Here is a 24,145-nt window from a genome sequence, read left to right on the forward strand (position 1 = left end):
AGCTGGTCAACAACAAACCAGCCTATCAACACTGCGAACAGGCGTTGTGTACGGAAAGCCAAAAGGTACATAATTAGTCTCAATTACGAAACGCTAAAAGGCGTTTAGTAAGCGCCTAGCGATGTTTTTGATCCTGCCAGCCAGGCGTAAATAAACAACACCAGGCTTTTAATAGTCACGCTGCTTAAAACACATTTGATCTGCTACCTTTGGGCTTTCTAAAGGTATTTCTTCAATGACTCAGTGACGTATCAGTCTGAGATACCAGTGGTGTATTGCAGGTATACAGACTATGCCCAATCAATTTAAGTCTGACCCACTTATCTTTCCCCATTGATTCACACCGTTGATGATTGTTAATATTCAGTAGTATGCTGGGGGTTTTCACCCCCCAGGGTGGTTAATGGATGACCCTCCCCTACTCTCAGTGGCGGTTCTAGACCACTTTTACTAAGGGGGGCCAAACGGGGGCCAGTTGTTTTGTCAGAGGGGAACATTAAACCCAGGTCAAAAATAGACAAAGATGAGTGCTTTAAAAAACGATAAAATATTATGCCAAATAATAGCACGCATCATTAAATAACTAATTTATATTTGTTACAGTAACAGAATTTAATACTAGATTGTGAGTCCGGTTGTTGAGTCAAATACTGTGCATGTGTTTTGAGGGGGGCTCTTTCTTTCGGAGGGGTGGCCACAGGGGGGCCAAGCTCAGTGTTACAGGGGCACTGGCCCCTGTTGGCCCCTGCCTAGAACCGCTCATGCCTACTCTGTCTCAAATTTGCAAACGTAGTCACTGACTAAATATGCAAGAGTGGTTTTACATGTCACTGTTTACAACAGCAGCCGTTTATACTCTCCTGTAAGGGTCTCTTAATAAGTCAAGTCAAGTCAACTTTATTTATATAGCACATTTATAACAGCCGAGGCAGACCAAAGTGCTGTACAGTAAATTAGGCAAAATACATTACATCCAAAACATCATAAAGACACATAAAAGTACAAATTAAAAGTAGCCTAAATTAAAACACAAAACAATAGTAAAAGTTGTAGTAGACACTGCTGCTGGGATAAAACACTCAACTAGAGATAAAAGCCAAGGAAAAGAAATGGGTTTTTAAAAATGACTTAAACTGTTCAGTTGTGGCAGCCAGGGGCGTCTTTGTGGGGGGAAAAGTGGGACTGACTACCCAGGGCCCCAGTGGGGAGGGGGGCCTTTCATGGGCCTGAAATAAAAGTGTATTGAATGAATTTTTAATTCAATAAGCTAACCATTAAGATCACTTTAGACAATAAAAGCCTTTAGAACATTAACTATAGCAAGTTAATAAGTCAAATAATGCTGCTGGAAATGATTCAACTCTCTGAAAGGTGCAAATATTACAAGGTTTAAGCTATGAGGAAATATTACAGTGATTATTTATCTTTCATTTTCAGAGTGTAAAACAAAGCATAGTTCAAAGTTTTTATGGGTCATTTGTGTGATGGAGGTGTGGTCATAGAAATTTTTCCGGGTAAGTTTGAGCCGTGGTAGGGGCCCAATGTGATATCTCTTCATGGGGCCCGGAGTTCCTGGTGGCGCCCCTGGTGGCAGCAGATCTTATTTTAAATGGTAATCTGTTCCAAAGTGTCGGAGCTGCAACAGAAAAGGCTCGAGCGCCCCTTGTTTTGAGACTTGTTTTGGGCACGTCCAGGAGCAGCTGGTTGGAGGACCTTAGTGCTCTGGATGGAGCATGAACATGTAGTAGTTCACTTAGGTAGTGAGGTGTTGAGCCATTTAATGATTTAAAAGCCAGAAGTAACATTTTTAAAATCAATCCTGTAGCGAACAGGAAGCCAGTGGAGAGAACGGAGCACAGGGGTTATGTGGTCCCTCTTTTTTGTGCCTGTTAGGAGGCGAGCAGCCGCATTTTGGAATAAAACATTTGGGGTGAAAAATTAAAAAATGAAGAGTATACCCACTTCTTCAGGAACCACTACACCACTGTGAGGCTCTAAACAATGATCCATATGAAAACCCCCAGCTCGACCACAAAATGCATTATCACTGAAGATGAAACATTTCCATGCAGTGGTGATTCTAGAGCCTCTTGGGGCCCTAAGCAAGAATCAATTGGGGGGCCCTCCAACCAGTGTTCATGACCATTGTGTCTGCCAGTGTCCCAACGCTTACTCCTATTCCTCTTTTTTCCTGTTTCTTTTCTCTCTCCTAAAGACGAATCATTCATGTTTCATTTTTCTTTGTTGGGGCAACGAGAGTGAGTCCTGTCCGCCCCATTAGGGAAGTTTCCTACATTGAAAAATCTCCACATTTTGGGCCACTGCTTTGGTTTGAGTTTGTGATCACCTCTGTTCCCATGTATCTGAAGATGGCTTATGTTAGTTCAAGCAGTTTACTTGTGACTTTAAGTGAAAACAAATAGTACAACATTGAGATTATGTGTCATGATAAGACATTATTGCAGCAAGTAGAAAGTAAACTGTGTGGTAAATCTATTTAACAGGTGCATTATCTGGGTTTATTTGCAGAAAACCACCAATAGGGGTCACTCTGTTCATACCGAGGTGACCAAGTTAAATAAACCTGATAGAGGCACTTAAGGAAAAAATAAATATAATATATTCTTGGATAAGTTTCAGAAGTATGGATGGAGTTTATTTATTTTCTATATTATTATTATTATTAGTAGTAGTAGTAGGCTTGCAGTAGAATTAATTTAATTATTTCTAGCATATGCTATGTGAAATGGTGGCAAAATACATGACTTGCACTTCATTTATTTTTTTTATCTCAATGAAAAAGCGGTAGATAAATATCTCTGAGGTTGAAGGTTATGAGCATCATAACGGAACGACGCCCTTTATCAGTCCTACGTCAGAAATATGTTTCATCATTTACGCAGGCGCAACAATTCCCTTCTTTGGAAAATGACAACGAGCTCCCTTAAATTACGCTATAAAACCGGATTAAATTAATAGTGCCTTCAAAATAAAGGCACATGATGCGAACGCGTGAAAGAGATAAACATTTCGCCGTGCTTTAGTGCGAAAGGTTTGCATTTTTTTTACACCATAAGCGCATCCTTTTATGTAACATTGCAACTATGCAATGGTGAATGCACGCATTTCCCAGGCTCCTCACGAAGATGATTTAGTTTGAAATGCACACCGGAAGTAAGAGTGTTTTTAATTCAGCGACTTGACGCCGGTTCAGCAACTCATTCAGAGTGAGTTTGAGGTGAGTACCAGTCACCGGTGAGTAAATTAGACATATTCTGTGTGTCACATCGAGTCTCACAAGGATACCACTTTGTGTTAATAGATTTTTTTCCCGCTCTGAAGTACACTTTTTTGTCGTAAGGCAGGAAGTGGTTGTTGATGTCTCATGAGGAGAGGCGACACTGACAGCCAGCGGTGACTGCCACACACACACACGCATTGGAAGTGTCCGGATGACTTCGCTTTGTTCCTCTGCTTCTTAATCAGGTAAAAAGTCCTGGACATGTGCTCGTACTTTTCTTGTGTTTTAAGCCTGTTGACAGACTGAGGTGGGTGTGGGGGGAGGAAAAAGAGCATCTTAGTAAAGCTAGCGGTCCCCCCCCCCACCCCTCTTCTGACAGTAACATGAGGGTCTTCATTAATGTGATGTAATCTTTTAAAATGGTCCATTAAAGCAAGGTTTATTGTGGCTTTAAATAACTCATTGAGGTTTTCACGAAGGTATTGTGGTTGCTGGGGTTGTGGTCAGCTTTGTGGCTCTTTCAATATGAGCAGCATGGTAATTCTGTTGTGTGTGTGTGTGTGTGTTCCCCTTCTGAGGTCATGGGGTCAGATCACCTTAAAACATCTGTTTCGGTGAAGTAGGCCCTACCTTTGAGATGAATATGAGTTTAAATAGAAATCTTAATTCCTGTGCATAATCTTTAAACTGCAAGGAGGGTGCAACATACAACTCTGTCAAATACGTATTCATCTGTTTTTCTTTTTATTGTCAGAAAATGATCAATTTAAAACATCCTCATGTTGAGTCTTCAAACCTAAGATTATTCAATAAGCAATTAGACAAAAAAATAAGAAATTCCCACAAATCAGGAAGCAGAAATTGGAGCCACTTGTGAGAAGTAATTTTCTTAAATTATGAGCCATTCATCTGATCTTTTTAATATACTGTCAATGAGATTAGCTCATTATGAATTCTCAATGTAAACCCGTGGATTCCCAAGACCCTGTTGACCCCAATTTGAGGTTTTTGTTCTGTGTGTCTGAAGGCCTAGTTTATGGGAGGAGATGAATGTGGGGCACAACACATTAATGAGGTAGCGCAATATTACATCATGCTTCAGATTGGCCTCATAATGACAAGATGTGTATGAAAAAAATCAACAGAAATAGCTGCTGAGGAAACAATAGTGGTGTTCCTTGTCATTGTATTCAGATATAAATTATATAGAACTGTCAAGGAAATACTTATCATGTGGCAACTGGCTCTAAAGTCAGGCGTCGTCACAGACGGGAAAATGTAGATTGAAAGTGAAGTTAATTTGAACTTTTCACAGCGGACGCTTGACCTCGTCAAACACAGGTGAAACTAATAACACTAATTGCAGCACTTAAATGGTTACTGGTCCTATGTCGACATTTGAGTTATGGGTTCCATCTGTGTGTGTTTCTGTCTGTTTCTAATCAAAACTTTAAAAAAAAAAACTATTTGAATTTTGAATCTGATTCTGGGGGGGAAAAAAGGAAAACCGGGTAAAAGCATGTTTATGAAACATGTCAGGCAAGTCGCTGGTGGAGCGGTGGTTGGTGCGCAAACCCCATTTATGACGGTGTAGGTCCTCCAGGTGGACGTCCCGGGTTCAAATCTGACATGTGGCTCCTTTCCTGCATGTGTATTCCCCAATATCTCCCCCTCTCTATCCACTGTCCTATCTCTACAATGAAGGCATAAAAAGCTCAAAAAGTAATCTTTAAAAAAGAAAAATGAAGAAGATTATTTTCTAAAAAAAGTCCCAGCAGGCAGCTTAAGCAAGTGTTGACTCGCAAATAATTTAACTATTTTTTTTCTATTTGGTAAACATCTCCACTAATTAATATATATCTTAAATTCAGAATAGTCGACTAGTCTGAAGATAGAAGACGCCACTGGCTAAACACTGTCTCAACCATAATAAACAAAACAAAGCAGAATTGACAGCTATTATAAATGTGAGAGCAGGCTCATTAGCTACAGCCCCAGTTAGTGGCTGTTGGCTTCATTACAGTTTAACCGGCTTTGTGATCTAACATGCACACAAATATTCAGAACTAAATCAGCAGCGTTGCCCCACAGCGACGAGGTTCCTGTCACGAATCCCCCGTCTGACAGGGCCCCTCTGTGTGCATGTGTGGGTTCTCTCCGGCTTCCTCCCACAGTCCTAAGACAAGCTCGTTAGGTTAATTGGTGACTGTAAAATTGCCAGCCAGTGTGAGTGTGAGTGTGACTGTGGCTGCTTGTCTGTCTCTATTTGTCAACCCTGTGATTGACTGGTGAACAGTCCAGGGTGTACGCCGCCTCTCGCCCAATTACAGCTGGGATCGGCTCCAGCCCCCCTCAACCCCTCGAACAGGCGTATAGATAATGGATGTCTGCTGCCGACTTGCGAGTGTGAAAACATTTAATTGTTTTGCTTTTAGTTGTAATTAAAAATAAATGTAATCACTGTACACTCTATGTGACCCATTTAAACCTCTCTAAGATCACCTCCAGGTCAGCGCACCTCAGTTTTGGAACCATGATCCCAGAACTGCTTATCTGTAACATGACCCTGAGAAGTCAGGACATGCCCTCGGGCAGGATAGAGGAAGGATGTGTCCCTCCTGCTGACTCAACAGTATCATCTCCACGTGCTTTGCCTGTCATTCGAGGAGCTGTTTAACTTTGATGTGAAGCTGATGCACGGGACAAAAGTAATTATCTTTTCTTAGGGACTCTTAAATCAAAGTCTTACCAGGGTCCACTCTGCCTCACAAAACCCGAGCACTTCAAGGACTCAGACATCAGCAGAATCTGAAATGTTTGTCTGGGTGAATCTGACCTTGTTTGATCGTGCGCATCCAAATTCCTGAGCAGTTTAGCTCCACTTTTGTCGCATAGCGCTGCATGGTGCTTGAACACTTCAGAAAGATCAATCTTATCTCGACGATCACACTCTCGGTTCTTATTTGTTTTTTCCTCCGCCTCAGTGAAAACGTCAAACAGACTCTTTGTTAACTGATGTAACGAGTTTTGCATGAGAGAGAATCCAAGTCTGATGAGCACAAACAGTCGAGCAGAGTGTGTCCACATTCCTGTTGTGAATTGCTTAGTCATGCAGAAGACCAGGAAGGAAGAGAGGTAGATAACTTATTTTTCATGTTTATTTAACCTTCCCGTCTGCAGATAAACAGACCCAGCAGGTCCCTGAACACATCACGCCTAGAAATCAGTCTCAGCCTTTCACTAAACATAATTATTTTAGGACCGTTTTCCTTTTTCAAAATCATCGAGTCACATTGTTAGTCACAAGGCTGTTTGCTTGATTGGCATTTGCTCTGTTTTACCATGAAGCGCTTTGTCATTGCACCCTGGAAAATGCATAGTTTAGTTTGGGCTACTGTCCCCCCCCCCCCACCACCTCTTTGGAGCATCTAATTATACACAAAAATCTGTAAAACATGGTCCGGCATCCCTGCCTCTCTCCCCACCTCCTCCTCCTCCTCCTCCTCCTCCTGTGCTGTTTTCACCCTTTCCCCCCCGAGGGTAAGGGTTTAAATTCTCATGCCTTTTGCCTGCAGCCATGAACTCAGACGTAATCCCATTGTGTTGTTTTCCCAGGAAATGGATAAATGGCTGATTTGTGTTTGACCGTAGTGGGAGATCTGAGGCCTTTTGTTTTTGTTTTTTTGGAGCTCTGGGGATATTTTATTCCTGTCCCAGTCGGAGTCTCATGCGAGTAAATACAGTAATTATAAAGTACAGACAGGTCAGAGCTCCTTAATTACCCTGTTTCTGTGAGAATAAGGCTTTACCTTTTGTGCAGCCTTCTGCAACCCGAGCAGCCACGGGATGCAGTTTTGACTAGACGGTGCCACACCCTCACGCTACAGGAGCTGGAATCGACCAGTTGCTGCTGTCTCTCTCTGTTCAGTGGATGTTAAAATAAAGCCAATTAATATTTCTTTCTTAGACAGATGTTTGAATTTTTCTTTGAGTGATGAACCATGGAGTTGTAATTCCTCTAAATATTCATCAGAATTAACAAAAATAGATGATACAGTTTCCTGTTCAGTGTTTTTATCACAGTCTAACTTGAATTGGATTTCTGTGTCAGGTACTGCAGTCTGTCTTTGAGACACATCAATATCTTCATGTTATTAATAGATCCAAAATGTTGTCTTGTGATGTTAAAGGATCTGATTCTGAGTATCGTCTCAACTTTTGCATTTAAGGCTCATCTGCAGCAGACGGCTGATTTGGCTCAAAGCCCTCTGAGTGTGTACTACCTGCCCAGCATCATACGACTGACAAAGATTACAACTAGCTGTGAACATAGTGGAGAATTTGGCAGCTTAAGAGCCACATGTTTACCTCAGGAGAGCTGTTAGCTAGAGTCCTGGATGAGCTCGCTGTGCTGAACTGAAGTTTCTAAATATTTATGTAATATTTAAAAAGTCCAGTTAACATTTAGTTCTTATGTAAAAAACTAAATGTTCTCGAGGTAATGAGTAATGTAGTGTCCAAAGACAGGATTAATACGTTACTATCACACAGTTTTCACATTAGTTTTTTAATAATTGTACTATTTCTATTTCATCTAAGTCACTACAAAAACTTTTTAAATATGAGTGGGGACCCCGGGATAACTCGTGATACGATCTGAAAGGACGTGATACATTTAGATACGTAATACATGATCCATGATAACAATTATATCCACTTCAGCGATTCTGCAATCATTAACCTATTGCGAGACGAGATGAGTAGGAAACATCACAACATCTGATTCTGATAAACTGCATCATTATTATTCACATACACCTACTTATCACGCTTCATCCTCTGACTTCTTTTCACCGCTGTCAGTCGTCACCTCGCTGTCGCCTTCTTCTTCTTTTATCCCGATGTCAACTTCTTCTCTGGTCAGTTGCCTTCCGTTCACATTACCCTCATTCATGTCTTAAACCCTGTGAGGAGTCAGTAAGTGCAATATCCAAAAGAGCAGCAGCTTGAACAGTGGAATCTGTTTAGACTGTTGCATTTAAGAAAATTAAAATGTTGATATTTGGCACTAGCGATTTGACATAAATCAGGATTGCCGTATCAAATATTGTGTCCCTCATATTGTGGCGGCTAAGATTGGAGAATGTTGCACAAAAACTAAGTGGGCCTGTACCTGAAACTCGTTTGTATCAAAATAAAATTCAAAGTCCAGAATTATTAAACAAAAAGCTCTGATGTTTCTTGTTAGTTTGAGCTCTTGTCTCATGTTTCTTGTTAGTTTGAGCTCTTGTCTCATGTTTCTTGCACACAGTGTAGCAGATTTTTTTTCCATTTTCAAACATGCGTTGGCCCCCCTGCAGCACTCCGAACACTCTGATCCTCCTCAAGGTATAAAAATGCTTGAGCAGTGATTGCTTTTTCTATTTCAGGGATAGAGGACAATGAGCTGTCATTATATAAGCTTTGGTTGCCTGTTCAATCCCTCTTCACCCCGCAGACAGGTGCTGCAGTAGCTGCCAGCACAGCCGCTGCTGGCTGAAGCCTGCGAGTGGACAAACAGCCAGATACAGATGGGTCTACATGGACTGCGTGCAGCTGCTAGCCTGGAAGTGCTCCAGTGACTGTCTGCACATATAACTTAGCACAGTCATGCTGAAGTGCTGGACTCATGCAGCCAAACCCTGAGTTAAGTCAGTGTGACCACTGAGCTGTGAAGAGCAGAGCAGGGAGGTAGAGAGACGTCTGCGTATTGAAAGACTCGGGACGTGGCCGGGTGACTTTTAAACTGCTGAGCTATTTCAGGCTAAAACACTCCAAGAGGCGAGCAACAGAGGCGAGGCAACAAACACCGCCACCAGATCCCCATAGTGATCCACAAACAGGGCAGCTATGTGTGCAGCTGTGGTGGGATCTTTAGCGGTGAGTCTCCGTCCATGCAAGTTTTGGATGCTTGAAATGATTCTTCGCCGATGCTGTTTTCTAAAGAAGCCAGCTCGTCCATGTGTTGCACCTCATTGAGCGTGCTTTAGGAATATGGCCCTGCAGATTTGTTCTGGTCTTGCTGGGAGAGAAGAATAACAGGAAGCTGAAGGAAAAAATGTCCCAGTTTTGTTAACAGTTTTATGTACAGCTAGAAAGGGAGAAGGAGGAATGATACTGTGCAAATATGACTATTTTAAATGTTATTGAACTGCTTTTTTTATTGCCTTAACAAGACAAACTTGTTGAAGCATTTACAGGGTTTTTTGTTGTATTAAATGTTGCTTCTTAAAACCACATAAATCCAAAACCACCATCAATAACTGATAACAAAAAGGTGACACATCGGCCAGGAGCCACACAGGGAGGTTTAGTGTTTGCGGAATAAGCGTGTCAAGTGTTGGTCATGGTTAAGAAAAAGTTTTGACTCGACCTTGCAGGCATGAAGTCACACCTCTTGATATAGTTGACCACAGTAGATAATGCTATTATCAGCACAGTGTTGAGACTGAGGAAAGCCCCAGACTTTGAAGTGGACTACAATTTTAGCTGCTTGCGGCTTTGACTCTGTTTCTCCCCCACGCAAGTCATGCATGTGACTCTACATCCCTTGGGACAAACAATTATATCACACACACACACACACACTTACACACACTCAGACTCCTCCTGAGTTTAGGTATTTCTTTAGCCCTAAGGCTCATATAAGCTGATGTGGAATGCAGCTTGATTATTTAGCGAGAACGGGTAAGCAACCTGTTTCGATCACAGGATTGTTCTTTGTTCGCTGCAAAACACAATTAATCTGGCGGCTTTTATGACTTTGGATGGGATTAATGGTGTAGTAGTGTTTATTCTGCCATGACATGACATGTTTTTCTTTCCACTGCCAAATACACTAAGAAGCTGCAGAATGCCAAGTTGTACTTAAATGGAGATTTAACCCGAAAACCAATGTGTTTGACAAGCACCAGGTGAAAATATTAAACCTGATGGACACACTTAAGATGCTGAGCCTACCAGTCAATAATTAACCAGTCAATAATTCAGTGCATGATAGGCGTATAACCTTGTTCTCTCATGCAATCCATACACAGTGAACATTAAGAGTTCATCCTGCACATATTGACAAAAAACATGCGGTTGATACTTTCCTGTTAATGACTTGACGTTTAACTGTGCTTTCATAGGATGAGGAAAATTACAAGCAGGAGACGTCTGCAACAAGTAGTGAGGAGTTGAATGAACACAGGCGTTGCTTTGTTTTAAAACATCAAAAGCCAAACAGGTTGGGGATGACCGTCTCAGTTGCAATGCATGCAAAGCCGCTGTCATGGTTTGTTTAACACAGATATTGATCACCTGGGTTGAATTTCCACCCCGAAGCTTGAGGTCATTGTGAGTGTGTGTGTTACAGATGTATAGATCAGTGTGTCTCAGCAGCAGCCTCTGACTCAGTGTTGACTGGGTCCTGGAGTCACATGGCTACTTGTCAGCAGGCTGGAGGAGGAAACATAATCCTGAGGAGGAAGGCTGCTGCTATCAGTCTGTGCATGTTGGACTGAGAGAGGCACTCGACTCGACCAGAGGCTGGACCGCACACGCTCTCGCTCCGCACATCTCTAACGCTCACCCTTTTGTCTTTTCTCTCTCTGTTTGTTTTCTGTCCTGCACTCTGACCAGACCCGGGTCTCTCTTCACGGCAGAGTTCAGAATTGCACTACAATGTCTGCGGCGGCTTCTCTGCTGTAAGCACACAAAGGTATGGAAAAAAAATATGGATTTTAGTTTTTATTGACTAGTTACTGTACAGCGTATGTTTCTGCTTTGTCATTGTTTTCATGGCTTAGTGCTCAATTAGGTGATTTAGATTGTTGTTAAATCTAATTAAACTACATTTTAAATCTTCATCCGCGTCAAATGTCTTAACATGGATCTGATTTGAGGCGAGAGCAGAGATGACTCAGGCTTGAACCGTGATGATCTGAGACCAAAGCACTAAGAACTGTAAACATATCCTGCTCAGAGCCGCAGGTTGCACAGCAAAAAAAATAGCCACATCTTTCCCCACTCTTCTGAATCTTAAACAAGAGCCTTTAAAGGACATGTTATTGGGAAGTGGTTGCTTTCTAAATGCTGACCACTCATAGTTATTAAAAACAGGCCTGATGTCTTTAAGAATTTGTCTTCTTAAACCTCGTTCTATTCCACCCACTTCTGTTTATCACATGCATATCTGTCTGCGTGGAAAAACAAGCGATAAAAGTGTTGAATCTGTAAAGCTAAGTTCACAATGTAACAACATGTCATTGTGTGTGATAAAACATTAAGGACACCAATTGTCCTCGCGTCACTCGCAGCGATCACAGTCAGTGTTCCAGGAAGAAAAAAAAATGTTTCTTTCAACATGCACCACTTGGCAAGCAGAGACAAATGAATTAAGCACTCTTGTTCCTCGAGGGTGAAATCCAGTTCTTTAATGAAATTTTAAATTTCTCCTTCCTCCCTATCATTGTCGTGCTTATTTTTTTTTAAGTACTGGCCAGTGCGATGGTTGAGGTTTGGACAATGTGATCAAGCGTCTATTCCTGGGCAGGAATTTCAGTTTGTGCGTTTTATTGAACTGTTCTTTAATTATGAATTTGGAGATGAACACGCAGACTGCGGCCATCACTCACGTGCCAAGCTGCCAATTTGAAGCTGGGCGCTGTCCAGTGTGTTCAGGCAGATTACTGGGTTAAGAAACCTAGACTTCTGTCGTGAGTTCATAACCTCCATCCTGTCGTCGGACTGTCTCGCTCTTTTTTTCCTTAAATGTCATAACGAGTGTCAAATGTCACATGACATATCAGTGGATTGTCACTTTGGAAAAACAGATCTTCTCACACGACTTTTCTGAAGTAGTTGATCGGCATTATGTGGTGACTCATCTTTTTTTATAAAACAAACTATATAAATATATATATTATAACGCCTGAAGCTGCTGCTGCAGGGCAGGTGTCAGACGAAGTGTTGAGCTGCACGCTGCAGAAACACGACCTAGAAGTGATACACTGGATTGTTGCAAGAAAAAAGGGTGAGACATTTTTTTTTTTTTTAAAGAGTACATATTATCCCCCTCTTTCACCTTTTCAAACAGTCCCCTGTGGTCTAAATGAAACATCTGTGCTGTGCTTTGGTCAAAATATAACATGAATCAAGCACCAGAGGAGGTTTGTGACCCTGTATAAACCAGCTCTCTTAGAACGCTCCGTTTTGGTGTGTGTCTCTTTAAATGCAATGAGCCCCCCCCCCTGAGTTTTCCCCGTAGACATCATTCCTCTGTAGCGAGAATAAAAATGGCAGACCTGCGCAAAAGTTTTGTTCTAGACTGGGGGTGGAGTCCATGGGGGGAGATACCAGGGGAGGGGAGGGTATTTTTTTTTTTTTACCAGAATCCCACTGTGACATCACAAGGAGAGCACATTTGAAACCGAGCATTTTTGTCTGTGTTGTAAGACTTATGCAGACCACAAACAAAGAACTGGATGGGTTATTATTTTAATTTATGGGTCGGTAGACACTGAGGTTACCCAAACATATGTTCAAAAACACTGTACAAGTGGATTTTTTTCACGATATGTCCCCTTTAAGAAAAACAAAACTCGCACATGTACAAGACAACATCAGGAAAAGCTGAGATGTACTGCTTTGTCCACAGGGGTCGCCAAAATCAACGCAAACCTCACAGGAGCTTGAAATGAAAACCAAATACTCCTAATGAAATGAGGAATCTTCTCTCTTAAGGAGCATTTGACATTTAAATATTTGAAATGTACAACGTACCAAAGAGACTTTGTCGGGTTTATTCGTGCTCTGTGGAAGAGTCACGACCATGTCCTCATCACTGATCTGAATAATGACAAAAACATGTTCTCCACTTATCCCCTTCCTCTAAAGATATGATGTAAATGTCAACCTTGTGGTGATACTGAGGTACATTTCCAACTAGCTTAATGCGATTGTCCTTTAGATGACAGAGAAGTAAATGTCAGTCCCTCAGAATCATTGAAACGCTACCTTCATGGGCAGGTTACTCAATATGAAATGAGTTTTCACCGACATACAGAGGAGCTTTTGCGTCGTCTCCATTCAGTGTATTTATCTTTTTTATGTTAATTTTGACATTTAAGTCTGTAGTTGGCGTTTAAAGTCTTCGGCTGACAAAAATAGCATCCTCACGTACATGATCCTGATGTCCACTCCTCCTTTAGAGACTCCTCTCTCTGCAGGAGGGGACACATGACGATGACAGTGACAGCTTGTCATGTTGTGAGAAGACAATCTTAACTGATAATGTCAAAAGGTAGACGTTAAGACAATTTGTATTAACCCTGATTAGCTCTGGACTACAGGTCAGGCCCAAGCAGCGGATGATTAAGTCTCTCTGACATCAGATTTTTTTTTTTTATACATCAGAAAGAATCTCCGGGTTTTTGCAGCTCCTCCCGACAGCCTCAGTTTGTCGATGTTGCCGTCTTCCTGTTTTCGCACTTACTTCCTCTTAGATTGACAGTCTTCCCAAAGCCTTGCATGTACTTGTTGTTTTTTTTTTAAGGCTGTGACTAATTCTGTGACTAATTCTTGCATGGAAAAGTTTAAGAAATGCAGGAAAAATTCCACTTGCTTCTTTTTAGGAACAGTTTGCGAGTCACCCAAACTTCTGGATGTCTTTGGGAAGACATGATGAACTTCTTCCAGGACAAATACAGACATCTTGTCCTCAACTTCCTCCTGCACTGTCAGCATTCAGCCGTGTCCTTTCTGTCCTTTTGGTTATTACATAAGGAACAGCCAGTTCTTTTTATACACTCCTCTGAGTGAGGGTTGCACGTTTGCAGCAGGAAAACACCAAGAATATAAAATAAATCAGGAGCATTTTAGTTATTATTGTCTCTTTCTCCTGATGACTTTTGTTATTGGTATTATTACAGACTTGCCCTCAGGTGGATAAGCTGGTTCCCATGCTTTTCAGCCTGGATCCCAGAGTTCTGTAACTTTATCCCTGTGTAGCCGGCCCTGCCTTTTCCTCAGCGGGGGGGTCTAGGTTTACTGAGAAAGTAATCTTCAAAAACACACAAGCTGATTTCAATTGACTCCTTTTAACGCCATAGCCGCACAGATTGCAGCGTCTCAGGCGAGGAAAAGTTGTTATTGTGAATAGAACAGCTGCTACGATGTAATTTAGATTTGGCGCAGCGATTACCACGATGGCAGAGCAAACAAGTAACAATGCCAAGATGCTGTGTCGGTTGCTCAGCGTCTCAGTTTCGGGTCTCCTTGGCAGGTGATTTCTCAGTTAACCACGCATGATTACAAAGATCGCATTGTCCAGCTCTTAAATTCGGCTGCATTACATCTAATCTCTTGTTATTGATTGTGTCTGAAGAAAGATGCAGTCACTGTACCTCGTAGAAGTCTCTCGCTGTCAACAAGGTCATTGATATGATTGTGTTCGACCATCAAGGAAGCTTATCGTTTCTCTGATAGCTGCTGACAGAAAGCCAGGCTGTCTTTGGCAGAACCGGATTTCTAGCTGTGACACACAGGAAGTGAACGAGAAGAGAACCCTGCTCCGCTCTTAGACCAGAGGGAAACAGCTGTTCTTTAGTTAGTAGTAAACAATGAGGATTACCTGGCTGCCAAACACTTGTGAAACATTGGGTTTTTTTTTGCTTTCTATAGTCTATTTATAGACATCCTGTTTGACATTGTACTGTCACTTGTTGACAGACATCGGCAAATAATGTGGAAACGTTTATTTGTCTGGCCAAATGAGTTTAATGTGGACATCTAGTACATCGTCAAACATGAGAAATGTTGGTATTGTGGGAGTCTGACACCAACAGAAGTCATGAAACAAACATCAGAATCGGTTAAACTGTTATTTTAAACATCAGTGTCGGCATCGGCCCTGAATTTCCCAATCGGTGCATCTCTAATCGGTACATAAAATGATTTAAGTCAATATAAAAAAAAATGTCTGACTGAACATTTAATAAGGTAGTTGTGATAAAGTGATTAAGACTTTGTGTCTTTACTTTAAGCAGAGCACATTTGTATGGTTCAACACACTCTCAGCGCTGTCTGCAGCACATGTAGCAGAACTGATGTATATAATACACTACAGTATTCGTTAATGAAGTTTCATTAACACAAAGCAGCCTTCTAAGTACTGACATGGTTATATCCATACTAACTCAACTGATCAACATAGGAAAGATCTCTCTTCAATATATCAGCCCTCAGTGATTTTTACTCCCCTAGAAATAAGTGTCAGCATGTATTATCAGTCTGATGAATCCCATCTCCGTCTGGCTCTTTCAACATTCATATTGAAAATAGTTTCTGCTCGATAAGTCAAGGAAATGCTTCAGCTTCCCTGTGACAGAATATTACATCTGTACTTCTTGTTCCTGTGTTTGTACTGTCTCTGTTCAATTGTTTTCATTTATTTTATTATTGTGTGTAGTTGTTCTGTTTGTCTTACACTAAAGACTGTTAAATCAAGAAGGGGAGGGGAGGGGGGAGGGGGGTGATTTGCTGTGGCTCGTGCCGCTACTTATCAGAGGGTCCTCTGCACAGTAGCACTGTGGCTCTTATCTGAGGGTTGATGACCTTCAGTCGCAGTGTGCTGCACGCATCAAGATACATTGAAATGAAAAGGAACAGTGTGTTAGTACAAATATGTCAGTGTGGAGGACTTCTGTCTCTGTTGCGATATTGCATGAAGTATTATGTCATTGTTGAGTGTGTCCGCCTTCTCTTTAAAAACACACTCGGTGTCGGCCGTGTGTGATTCTCCTCAGTGGTTTAGGGCCTCCAGGATATCCTTTATTACCTCCTTAGTTTGACGACATGACACAGGACAGATCATTTAAAGGTGATGAAGCATGTTGCCCAGCGTTTAGTTTTTCGATTGATTTGCACTTTGGTGGGTCGGTTTGCAAAAATCGTCAGTTTATCAGGTAAAAAAAAAACAATCGGACAGTCCGACACAGGTTGCAGCCGGCCTGGTTGTAAAAAAAAAAAACCGCCTCCTTTTGGTGCTCAAACCCTGCCTACATTCTACATTCGATAAACTGCTGTGATTTGCCTGACCTGATTTAGCCATGGTGAGAAAAAGTGTGTGTGCAGGACGGAGACCACACACATTCAAACATGAGATGTGGGTTCATTTGATCTCAGGCTTATCAGCTCTATCTGCAGTTTTTTCTTGGTAGTGCTTATAATATCGTAATCATAGTGGCATGCAGACATGGCAAACATTACACATGCTCACATTAGCATTTAACTCAAAGCGATTCTCTTCGTTCAGCCTCACAAGAGCTGCTAAGAAGACCAAAAAATATTAGTCTACTCTCTTGTTCTTCAAACTCAAGAAGGTAAATTGTTAATGATTTCCGCTCTTCATATTGATGATTTCACTCTCCCACAATCGCAGGATCTCAGTGCTGTTTGCCTCATGTCTTATATCTCCAGCTTCTTGTGTACTAATCCCAGGATCTGTATCTGTCTCCAGGTTATGCTGCCCAAAAGCTGTCTGAGTCCCAGTGAGAAAGAGAAGGGCTAAAGCCACACAGATCCAATTAAGCTATCCAGTTTGCTCTCCAGCAGCGACTTCAGCGTGGAGCCATGAGCAACCCCGGAGCTCCAAACAAGATTACAGATGCTGTGGCATCGGTTATTCACAGCGTGAGTACACACGACCGCATACAGAGCAGCTTCAGTCTTGCCCAGGTCAGGTCGGGCTCGGCCACATGATTTAACACATGAGGAAGAGTTTGTGGCCTCGGTGACGAACCAGGTTTAACGGTATTTAGAAGAGAAAGTACGCTCCATACTTTGAGTTATGTTCTTTTTTTTTTTTCTGCTTGAGACAGAAACTCTTCAGCTCCTAACATCCCTCTCCTTTAACTCATATTTTGTCTACACTGGATTTGTGCTGCCTCAGCTTCCTGAGACTTCTCTGGCATGAGAGTTTATGTCTTTTGGACAGTCCCTCCAGAGCTGTGTGTGTGTGTGTGTGTGTGTGTGTGTGTGTGTGTGTGTGTGTGTAAACCTAGTCACAACTAAGAGCCAATTCCTCGGCCAGAATACTTTTTACTACAGAAATAAAATGTTCAGAATACGAGTCACGTTGGTGAAGATGGCTGCCTGAACCGAAGCTCCGACTAGCATCATTTAATTAATCCTGTAGTTTGTGGTTGCATTAGTTGCATTGTCTTTGCATTAGAAGACTCTTTTGGTCGCATAGGATGGTGAAGCAGCTCAGAAGCGGGGACATTAAGGCGCATTTGCGATCTAAGAACCTTGCTACTAAAGCGGAGGTAGAGGACCTCCGTGATGAATTAGAAGATATGGCGAACCGCAACCGACGCAACAATCTACGATCTGTGGGTGTCCCAGAAGGTAAAGAAAGTTCTCAGGCTACAAGGTCAATTGGGATGAATCAGAGGCTCTGCCTTTGACAAAGTACTGTTCGACTACACTGTTCCAAGCAGGTAGTTTCAAATGGCCTAAGCAGGGGTTAAAATATCTATGAATTCTTTTCCCCTCTGAATTGGAGGATATTATTAAGGTGAACTTTGAGCCTGTAATGCAGCGACTAGCAATTTGTGCTGTGTCCTAAGCTCTACATTTTGGGAGATTGTACGGCGTTATCTGCTTTTTCAAAACCACTGATCCAATGGATACAAACTGCTATCATGACTGGACGACAGATTATCCTCAGGAATTGGAAGACATCAGGAGAACCTCCTTTTCCGAACTGGTTGACTGAACTGGGCACAGTAGCTGCGTACGAAAGAATGTCATATAGGATGCAGGACGGAACCGAAAAATATCTTCTGAAGTGGAGCATCTTGTTGTGATTAACAGGCCAGAGTGAAGATCAAGTGTGAAAATTAGCATTGGTTTCATTTATACGGGGCGGCTGTGGCTCAGTTGGTAGAGTCGTCGCCTCTCAACCGGAAGGTCAAGGGTTCGATCCCCAGCTGAGCAACATGTCCGATGTGTCCTTGGGCAAGACACTTAACCCTGCATTGCTCCCGCTGCTTCTGTGGCGGTGTATGAATGGATTAGTGTTGTACCTACTCTCTGTTCTACGTCGCTTTGGATAAAAGCATCTGCTAAGTGAATTGTAGAATTGTTGTAACAACATATGCTAAGCCAACACCCTTCTGTGTTACAGTTTTGTGTGGGGGTGGGGTAGAGGGTATTTGTAACAATTTGTTACAGAGGGTATTTGTAACAATTTGTTATCGCTGATTTGTTGTTTTTTCTAAAATAAAAATTGAAAGTCATAAAAAAAAAAATTAAAAAATTCAGAATACTTTAAAAAGCATTTCAGATCTGCTGACTTTCCCTTTTCATTAAAGTGCTGAAGAATGTGAACGGTTCCACAACTGAAACCGTTTCCTTCCTCTTTTCTTTTAATTCGATGTTTTGCCAGTGTTGGAAGCGCTGGAGTAATATTGGCTTATAATGAAACATTGTAATTGTAAGGCCGCTGCTGGGATTGATGTGATAAACATGGTGCCCAGCGGGCCGCTGGTCAGCAGCCAAAGAAAGCTGCATTCTTCAACTTAAGAGTTTCTCTGGGATGATTAAGATGCTGAGGCCGAAAATATCACAAGCTTGAAGAAGAAATCCACCCCATGATCAGCGTCATATCGTTGGATATTGTCCGTTTGCAATGATCCAGAAGTTAAGGTCTACTGGAGCCCAGTAAAATTGAAGGATTCTGTTTTTTACTGATTGAATAACTCATGTTGTTTCACTTGAGTTAGGGACATCCACGTTTCCCTGAACAGTCCAAATGAAAGAGAGATCATAGTGCTGTGGGTTGATAGTGTAGGTGAGTGGGAAAAGGGACGTTTAGAGTGCAGCAGAGCAAAAAAACAAAAAGGGAAATACCTTTGTACACTTGAGAGATCATTTCTGACTGAGACAGCTGTAAAGTCTCCTAAAGACAGGTTTTCTTTCGTCACTGCCACACTAATGTAGGAAACGCTTACTTTCCCTTAGCGTTGCAGTTTTTTGTCAGCTGCTTCCCTTTCCAGTGATTGCAAAATGTTTTGACCACACTGACACCTCTTCACTTACCTCCATGGACTCAGGGAGGATTCCTCCTGCTGGACATAAACAACACAACGGCTGTCCAAGGTTTGAAATCCATCCCCCTCACAGTTCAGACTCAGAATGCCGAGTATTTAAGAGGGGGAAGTGGAGCTATGAAACTTTAAACGCCTATCCGTGAAAAACGTTGACGAGAGAAAGACGAGCGAAGGATTTAACTACCGCTCGTAGTATATGTTTTAACGTTATGACGATTAACTTGCTCATTTTAATTTTACAGAAAACAATCAGCATCAAATAGTTCAGAAGTGTTCTCAAGCTCAAACAGTTTTAACCTCACACCTCAAACACGCTATTTATAAAGTTAATGAAAAATATAAAGACAAAAGTTACTGAAGTGTAAGACAAACAAGTATGTTTATTTGTATCCAGTATGTCAACATGACACATTTCTTTTCATCATAGAGAAAATTAGGCAAGTTCAGAAGTGTACTAGTGTGACTTAACGACACACCTTCATGACTGTTTGAAAAACTATGTTGTTTCCGTGTAGTCGTGGAATAACATCTTTGTCAAGATTTGCTGAAATGATTTTGTCATGGTGATACAACAAAACCAAAAGTAGCTACACCTAGGGGGGCTTGGTTGGTGTGCGCGCCCCATGTACGGAGGCAAAGTCCACAAAGGGGACGGCTCGGGTTAGAATCTGACCTGCGCCTCCTTTCCTACATATCGTTTCTCTCTCTCTCTCTCTCTCTCTCTCTCTCTCTCTCTCTCTCTGATTTCTGCCTCAGTCCACTGTCCTGTCTCTCCAATAAAGGAACAGAAGTAAAAAAAAAAAAAGTAACTACAACCCGATCATGTCAAAGCACTTTTAAGGGATAGGACATCCATAAAGTGAAAGGATCCCCCACTCTCTCTCTCTCTCTTCGGGCTGAGAAAGTGGGGGATCCAACAATGATTTGTGCGCCCACTCTACCGCTGCTTTCTTTGAAGACTACCAGCAGAATCCTACACATAGATATTCAAGCGAAGCCGTCGGTTGACTCTTTTTAAGGAGATTCTGCAAAGCCTGTAAGAATCAGCCTGTCTTTACGGCCCTTATACCCTGTAAGACCGTTAAACACCTTTAAACCTATATTGAGATTGTGGACGAGGGTATGACTCTGCTGTAATGAATCCTGGCAGCAGGTCGTCTGGTGACCAGGAAGCCCAGTGAAGATAAAAGTGTTTGCTGTATGACTGTGTCTTGGCTGTTATTGGTTCCCCAACTCTTTCCGGGTTAATCATTCACTCTTTAACAATGTGTGTTTGTGTACTTGTGTGTGTGTGTTTGTTCAGGGAGAGTTCAGATAATCCCCTCTGGATTTTTTTTTTCTTTTTTTAGGGGCTAACGTTGTGAAACCGAGTAATGTCGTGGAGATCTGCCCCCGGTCATGTGACGAGGGCTAACCCGAAATGGAGAAATAGGTCGTCTTTCCTTTAAAGAATCCAGCTCTTTTTACTTTTTTCTTTTGACATCACAAATATTGCTGCCTTGATGTATTTCTAAGCTGCAGAGCTCAAACTCGTGTCTGCCTTGATGGACTATATCAACTACTTGTACTCGTTGAAGGTGAGTCTGTTTACCGCTGAGGTAACTTGTGGTCACGTCGTGGTTTGCGCTCTCTTTCTGTTTGTGATATTTAGTCTCTTTCTTATCCATGCCGGTCATTACACATCGGGCTAATAGATATTATGTGTAAGCCAATAGATAGCCTCGTGGTTTAGGTAAATTTAACCTCAACACGAACTCAGCAGCTGGTTAATGTTCACTCCTGTGCTGTGCTTTTTAGATGCATTTGCTTCGTCGACAGCTTATTGACTCTTCTCAAGCATTAACGATCCAGGGTAATATTTACTCCCCAATGTTAACTTAATGCGTCACTAGTTACAGATAGTCGCCCCTGTGATGTCTGATGGGTTATGAAATACAGTATTTCTTGACCACGGGGCACAAGAGCAGCCTGTCTGGAGCATTTCAGCCGTGCAAACGACCACTCTATCCGCCATGTGAAAACTACCAGACCATTAGTTTTTATGTTGCTTATGTTCCCTTTTAAAGGAACAGATTTACACTTCAAGAAGTGTTTCTATTTACTCTCCTATTATCGTTACTGTTAGGAACATATCAAAGTGAAACTAGGTTAGCTTAACATGCACACTGGAAGGAAGTGGACACACACGTGTTAGAGATACGGGAGGGAAGGTATTGTTAGCTTTCGACACAGCCAGGTTAGCGTCTAGTCTTTGTGCTAAGCTACGCTGGACTGCCGCTCACTATACCTTCATATTTACATGAACAGGAGGATTTTCCAAAATGTTGAACTATTCTTTTAAAAAATGTGATGTCTTAGGCAGTTTAACTAAAGGGATTTTAATCGTAAAATGATTTAATTTCTAATGTTTGATGCCTGAAAGTTAAAAAAAAAATCCAAATGGCAGAATTTGTTTTTGGTTCTTCCTGTTTAGTGAAGTTTCTCGGGACCCCTCTTAGTTTTTTGAAGCCCCTTTGAGTGAAGTTTCAATCTACTTTTCTTTTTTTTAAGATTTATTTTTGGGCTTTTTGTGCCTTTTATTGTAGAGATAGGACAGTGGAGAGAGTCAGAGAGAGAGTGGGGAATGACATGAGGGAAAGGAGCCACTGCTCGGATTCGAACCTGGTCCGCCCGCTTTGAGGACTGCATCCTCCGTACATGGGGAGCGTGCACTAACCACTAGGCTACAACTTGCACCCAAACTTAAAGTTGTCGTTTCAGCCAGGGCGGCTGTGGCTCAGTAAGTAGAGTCGGTCGTCTCGCAACTGTAAGGTTAGGGGTTTGATCCCCAGCTCCTGCAGCCACACGTCCGATGTGTCCATGGGCAAGACACTGAACCCCAAGTTGCTCCCGCAGCTTGGTCCACGGCGTATGAATGTGTATGAATAGGATTAATTACTTCTGATGGTCACTTTACTCAGCAGCCTCTACCATCAGTGTGTGAATGTGTAGGTGTGACCTGCAGTGTAAAAACGCTTTGAGTAGTCAGAAGACTAGAAAGGGTGCTACTGTATACACGCTCAAGTTCATTTACCATTTACAATTTACTTTATATAGCCATAGTGAGCTAGGAGATTAAAGTGCAAACCGTATCAGTAACTGTCAGTGAGACACTTGCCTTCAGGAAGTGAGCCATAGTACCTCAGATAGGATTAGATCAGCACAGTTCACACCTTCTACCTATCATGTTTTATTACTGTCTTTCACCTCTTACTCTTCCTGTTCCTGAGAAGTGAGTCTGTAAGTCTCCTCCCCGCGCTTAAGTGACTAAGTTTCTTAAAGATAGAAGTGTGAGGCAAAAGAGATCTGCAAGCATGTCTCTTTAATCATGATGTAACAGGAAAGGTGTGTAAAATGGTTGCAGATTACAACATTTGTAGTTTCTGTAAAACAACACTGGGTTACCACTGTCATGCTTTTATAGGATAATCATAAACCCGGAGTGTATCGTGCCTTTGGATCGCCCTGCACTCATGTAAAGATACACAGGAATGCAGTGACTCATCAGCCACCAGGACGACATGATCAGCACAACATCCGCAGCCTACACTGTCACCCCCTTTCCCCTCTAAGTGCTGACTGTGTAGGATTTGAGCCTACCTCACGACACAGATAATCTCCTCTGCAGCCTCTGCACACCGTCAAGTGTCCGCCGCGTTACATAACTCGGGCCAATGCACATTAACAGTCCACTGCTTTGACTTTTCCAACTATGCTGCTTTCCATAAATTAAACCATGCATCAATGCTTTCTGTACATTTCAGCTGAAAAAAGCAAGAAAATGCCTTTAAGTGTTTTTCTGAAGGTTGCTGTCAGAACATTTTCCTGCTGGCTAGTTTGAGTAAACTTCAGTCCAGAATGAAATATCATAAGTAAGGTTGTCTGAAAAATCCTGATACCTCAATACTTAATGATAACACATGTATGAAAACAATACAATCTCTCCATTGTTTTAATGGTCAATAACATGGAAAGATACCAAAGCTTTAGAAAAACTCTGAATTGCTTGTTGTAAAAAATGTAACTAAAAGCCGCCACGAGCAAAAGAGGAGAAGAACGGTCTTTAAAGCACAAATACGTTTGTATTGTTTGAGTAACAAAACATTGAAAATCTATTTGAGCAATTAAGACAGTGCAGGAGTTTTCCTGAATTTTTGCAGTTATTTATTGCGTGGACTTCAGAAAATGTATCGCTGTAGTTAGATTTTTTTACTAGAGTTGTATCGCAGTTTAACGTTCTAGTATTGTGACAACTCTAATGACAACTATTGGCAGGATCACCATGAACTTTGGTACAATCCCCAGGAAGCGTCGTGAGGACTTTGGTGACCCCGTAGCTCGCTTTTAGCTCTCTAAGCCCTGTTTGTTCTTGTAGCGCCATCATCGGGTCATAAAGTTTATCCAATTAATGACCAAATGAATCCCTATTAAACTAATGACATCCCCATCAGGGTTAGCTGTAAATGTTATGTTGATGTGAGCCTACTAACTCTTGACTAGGGCAGTAAATATCAAAATCTGGATTTGTTTGGACCAGAGAAGGTTTTAAGGCACCTCCACACGGCCGTTTTGGACGCCCCTCGGTTTGCCAGATATGAGAGCAGTTATCAGGTCAGACCAAAAGGTGTTGCAGCGATGGAAGCGGGCAAGGCGGACTGGTTCAGATAGAAGTGATTGTACCCGACCTAAAAATCCTCTGCATGTTTCTAATAAGCTCCACGAGCAGAAA

General features: G+C 41.9%; 1 protein-coding gene across 4 annotated transcripts in view; it reads left to right on the forward strand.

Moving 5' to 3' along the window:
• Positions 1-3,372: 3,372 nt before the first annotated feature.
• Positions 3,373-24,145, forward strand: part of slc4a2b (solute carrier family 4 member 2b) — a 41,538-nt gene continuing 20,765 nt past the window's right edge. Inside the window, exons 1-3 of one of the 4 annotated variants that reach the window (XM_061064812.1) lie at positions 3,373-3,486; positions 10,904-10,982; positions 16,782-16,954. In XM_061064812.1, the coding sequence (XP_060920795.1) occupies positions 16,895-16,954 (60 nt within the window). In that variant the 5' untranslated portion in view covers positions 3,373-3,486; positions 10,904-10,982; positions 16,782-16,894. Of the gene's footprint in view, positions 3,487-9,141; positions 9,161-10,761; positions 10,983-16,781; positions 16,955-20,876; positions 20,955-24,145 lie in introns of those variants that run through there. The other 3 variants (XM_061064813.1, XM_061064811.1, XM_061064814.1) reach the window with 3 other exon arrangements.

Source organism: Labrus mixtus, chromosome 19 (assembly GCF_963584025.1).
Source record: "Labrus mixtus chromosome 19, fLabMix1.1, whole genome shotgun sequence".
NCBI classification, from domain to species: Eukaryota; Metazoa; Chordata; class Actinopteri; order Labriformes; family Labridae; genus Labrus; species Labrus mixtus.